Source organism: Grammomys surdaster, unplaced genomic scaffold, assembly GCF_004785775.1.
Source record: "Grammomys surdaster isolate TR1022 unplaced genomic scaffold, NIH_TR_1.0 331, whole genome shotgun sequence".
NCBI classification, from domain to species: Eukaryota; Metazoa; Chordata; class Mammalia; order Rodentia; family Muridae; genus Grammomys; species Grammomys surdaster.
The window spans coordinates 48,537-53,098 of NW_021604750.1; the positions used below are offsets into that span (position 1 = coordinate 48,537).

The following is a 4,562-nucleotide window of genomic DNA, read 5'->3' on the forward strand; positions in this document are numbered from 1 at the left end:
AATAGAATAGAATAGAATAGAATAGAATAGAATAGAATAGAATAGAAGGACCCAGAATTAAAACAAGAACACTATGCCTGCTTAATTTTTGACAATGGCAAAAACATTCATTTGGAAAAAGCCTGTTCAACAAGTAGTGCTGGCAAAACTGGATGTCCACAAGCAGAATGAATTCAGATTCTTTCACCTTATACAAAAATAAATTCAAAGTAGATCAAAGACCACTGAAATTTCTAGAGGAAAACAGTCCCTTTCAAGACATTGGAGTAGGCAAGAACTTTCTGAATAGAACACCAAAACCCAAGACGTAGTTCAAATTATCAACATATAGGGACTACATGAAAATAAGAGTTTCTGTACAGCAAAAGAAACTGTTAGGAGAGCAGAAAGCCCATAGACTAGGGAAAACAGAACAAACAAAAAATGTTACTAACTAGACTTCAGAAAAGATGCTAATACCAGAATTTATAATGAATTGCAACAATTAAATACCAAGGAAATAAAATCCTAATCAACAAATAGGCAAATAAATGGAATAGTTTTAACAAAACCACACAGATGGCCAGTAATTATTTTAAAATAATTACACATAGTCAGACTGGTCTTCATCAATAAATTTGACAGAATGTTAGAAAGAAAGGACTCCTTATTCACTGTTCATGGGAGGTGCAAATTAATACATCCATTGTGTTAAAGAGCTTGTATATTTTTCAAAAAATTAAAAATAATACCCAGAGAACTTCATGACCTACCAGAAAGATAATTATACTCCATGTTTATTGTTGCTTTATTCACTAAAGAGTTGGAATCAACCTACTTATCTATCAACAGATGAATGTATAATTTATAAACACACGTGTGTGTGTGTGTGTGTGTGTATGGAATAAATACTACTTAGCTCTAAAGGGAAAAAAATCACAAAATTTGAAAGAAAGTTAACAAGTTTACAATGTACTTCGAGTGTATATATTAAAAGAGAAACCCTTAGTCATTACTGGTGGGGATGTAAATTAATACAGTCATTAGTTTTTGATAAGGCTTTGTCAGAAAATGAAACAGCCTTAAAGCATAAAGAAAGACGTAACTTGTAGCTTGTTTTCTTTATAGTAATGCATATTTATATAATTCATTGCTTTTCAGATGCGGTGGTGCTAGGATTTGTTATATTTTCCATGAGACTTTTGGGCGAACCTTAGAATCTGTTGATCCACTAGGTGGCCTTAACACTATTGACATCTTGACTGCCATTAGAAATGCTACTGTGAGTAACAACAGAAGGTTAAAGCTTCATTTGCTTAAGCATATTTAAGTTAATGTACAGTTTATTTTGTTCTCATACTTGAAATATTCTTTAGGAAAAAGAACAAAAATGGGATCCTTTTTGTAATCCTTTGGAAGACCTGAAATTGTTCATAGCTATAATAACAAGAAGCTAAGTTTTGTGTTTTCAGGGCCCCCGTCCTGCTTTATTTGTGCCTGAAGTTTCATTTGAGTTACTGGTCAAACGTCAGATTAAGCGTCTAGAAGAGCCCAGCCTCCGGTGTGTGGAACTGGTCCATGAGGAGATGCAGAGGATCATTCAGCACTGTAGCAATTACAGCACACAGGTACTGTGAGCAGAGCAGGGCTCACCAGATAGCCCTGTTCTCATGAGATGAGAGGAGATGAGCTAAGAGTAAAATCATTTGTTCTTTACCTAAGACCAATTTGAAGTGGCATTCTTAAATGTAAGATCCAAATCTAATACAGTACTTCAGTGACTATTTAATTTTCAGTTAGACAGACTAACACTTTTACTTCTTTATTACATACAGGAATTGTTACGGTTCCCTAAACTTCATGATGCCATAGTTGAAGTAGTGACTTGTCTTCTTCGTAAAAGGTTGCCTGTGACAAATGAAATGGTGAGCTTTTGTTTTGTTTGAATTGCCATTAGTTTCCATGAGGATAGAGTATTGTTGACTTTCTTGAGTAGCTGCTTCCGTTCTGTGCTGCCATTGATTTTTGTGGGAAATTGTTTCTGTCTCTGGTCTCAGTGACCAGACCTTTACAGCAAGCTTACTTTTATTCTGAAGCATATCAGGGTAATTTGGCCTCTTCCACATTTTGCTTGTTCTATATCCTAATGATAGCAGTCAGTTACTACTATAGTGAGCTGTAGTAGCTATCCACTCCCATCCACATTAAAAATGCTGAAATTGAAATTACACTTTATGCCCCCAAGTGGATAGCAGTTTTTTGATTTTTTTGTTTGTTTGTTTGGTTGGTTGGTTTTTCGAGACAGGGTTTCTCTGTGTAGCCCTGGCTGTCCTGGAACTCACTCTGTAGACCAGGCTGGCCTCGAACTCAGAAATCCGCCTGCCTCTGCCTCCCAAGTGCTGGGATTAAAGGCGTGCGCCACCGCTGCCCAGCTAGTTTTTTTGATTTCCTTCTGGCCACTAAAAATGCATTTGAGCCTCCCTTGAAGTTCATTAATAGTATCCTTGGAAGTCTTGGTGAGTGGCTGCTGAGTGGTCAGTTTTGTAGCAGGAATTACTGTTAGAGGCAGAAGTCTAAGCCTGATCTCACTCTCTACCCACCAGCATCATAGAATCACTAGAAATTTATATCAACAGTTCTGCACTATTAAGTGGTGTTCTGAAACTTGAGACAGTACAGGGCAGTCATGGGAGCCTTGGTTCCTCTTGTATGACTTCTATATTTTTACATGTACCTTGTTATTTAATTCGGATTTAACTTGGCCAACAAACAGCTAATGGGCTAACAAGTAGCTCACAATTGTGTTCATTTGGTACTTGATAAGTAATACTTTGATAGTTTTTCTTTTGTTCAGAGTTGGCAGTAGAGGAGTCAGTTTTAGAGAAAAGCTTCGACCAGAAACACTTAAAGACTAGAAGATAAAAACACATTAAGAGTGCCCATGGTCCTGTAAACAATCTCTTACCCTCACCAGTATGTCTGTAAGCAACCCTAATGAAACTCAGGGGGTCAAGTCATTAAAGACCTGAGAGAAGTGGGGCTGCTAGCTGGGAAGAGAATGGTCAGCGAGGGGAGGGGAGGGAGGGAGACAAGAAGGGCAGTAGTGAGTATGATTAAAATGTGTGAAGACATCACAAGTGAAACCACTTGTGGATAACTAATATGCATTAATTGTTTTAAAGATAAAGATTTAAGTTCATTCTCTGTAAGCCTTAGGAATTGTGTAGAAGACTGAAAACATGAGTCTTCATGTTCCTTTTGAATGCTGTGTCATTAGACTTTTAGTCCTATTCATTTAATCTGTATGTTTCATGGTTAAAGCTAAGTCATAACTAACTACCTTAGGCTTAAATGTTTATTATTCGAATACAATTAGCATTTTTACTTATGCCTACTTAACTATTTGTTTTTAAATTGAACATAAACTTTGACACTATAATGTCTGATCTGAAGTGTGAATAACAAAGTTACTTATTGAAGGCTTGGAACTTAAAATTCCATCAGGTAAATAATTTTTCCCAGTAATAGGCAATTACTTTAAAGCTATCTTAATGTCATGTTTCCTTTCTTAGAAGTGTAATTGTAAGTAAATGATTTAAGAGTTAATTGTCATTGGGCATAAAGTGTTATTTGGAGTATAGTCACCAAGTGTATGAAAATGTTTCTTATACTTGCAATATTGTCTGTATAATAAGTTTTTCATATTTAGACTTCTCAAGGTTAGGTTAGACTGGCATGTTTTTTATATTAGCCTTATTTTTGTTTTGTTTTTTTGTAGGTACATAACTTAGTGGCAATTGAGCTAGCATATATCAACACAAAGCACCCTGACTTTGCTGACGCCTGTGGGCTAATGAACAATAACATAGAGGTGAGTAGGATAGAGCACTAGCTCCTCTTTCAGAGGACCTGGGTTCAATTCCCAGCACCCATGTGGCAGCACACAACCATCTGTAACTCCAGGTCCAGGGAATCTGACATCTTCTTCTGGCCTCCATAGACACCAACATGCATGTGGTACACAGACATACATACATGCAGGCAAGATACCCATACACATAAAATAAAAATATTTTGAAAAGTAGGCACATACTTCCTTGGTTCTTGTAACATTGAAACCAACATAAGTGGACTATTTTAGTTAGAACAGTTTTGTTTTAACTAACAGGGTCATGGGCTGGAGAGATGGCTCAGTGGTTAAGAGCACTCCTCTGCCAGAGGTCCTGAGTTCAATAACCAGCAACCACAGGGTGGCTCACAACCATCTGTAATGGGATTCGATGCACTCTTCTAGTGTGTGTCTGAAGTCAAATGCAGTGTACTCATATAAATAAAAATAAATAAATATTAAAAAACAACAGGGTCATGTATAACAAGTGTGTTAGGGTTTTATACAATGCTAACTATAGAACCTCTGTAGAACTTATAGAATAAATATAATATTAAAATCTGTATGTTCTATCATGTTAATTTTTTTTCTGTCTTTAACTTTTCACCTAAAGCTTTATTTTATGGTTTTTAAGTTCTCTCATATATTACATCTCAACCACAGTCTCTCCTCCCTGTCTCCTTCCCCACCTCCC

The 4,562-nt window shown here is 36.4% G+C and overlaps 1 protein-coding gene across 3 annotated transcripts in view; it reads left to right on the forward strand.

Annotated features, from left to right (window-relative positions):
• Nucleotides 1–4,562, forward strand: part of Dnm1l (dynamin 1 like) — a 54,997-nt gene that overhangs the window by 41,344 nt on the left and 9,091 nt on the right. For all 3 annotated transcript variants that reach the window (XM_028778265.1, XM_028778267.1, XM_028778266.1), the window contains exons 10-13: nt 1,141–1,261; nt 1,452–1,607; nt 1,815–1,904; nt 3,758–3,850. In XM_028778265.1, the coding sequence (XP_028634098.1) occupies nt 1,141–1,261; nt 1,452–1,607; nt 1,815–1,904; nt 3,758–3,850 (460 nt within the window). The remainder of the gene's footprint in view (nt 1–1,140; nt 1,262–1,451; nt 1,608–1,814; nt 1,905–3,757; nt 3,851–4,562) is intronic.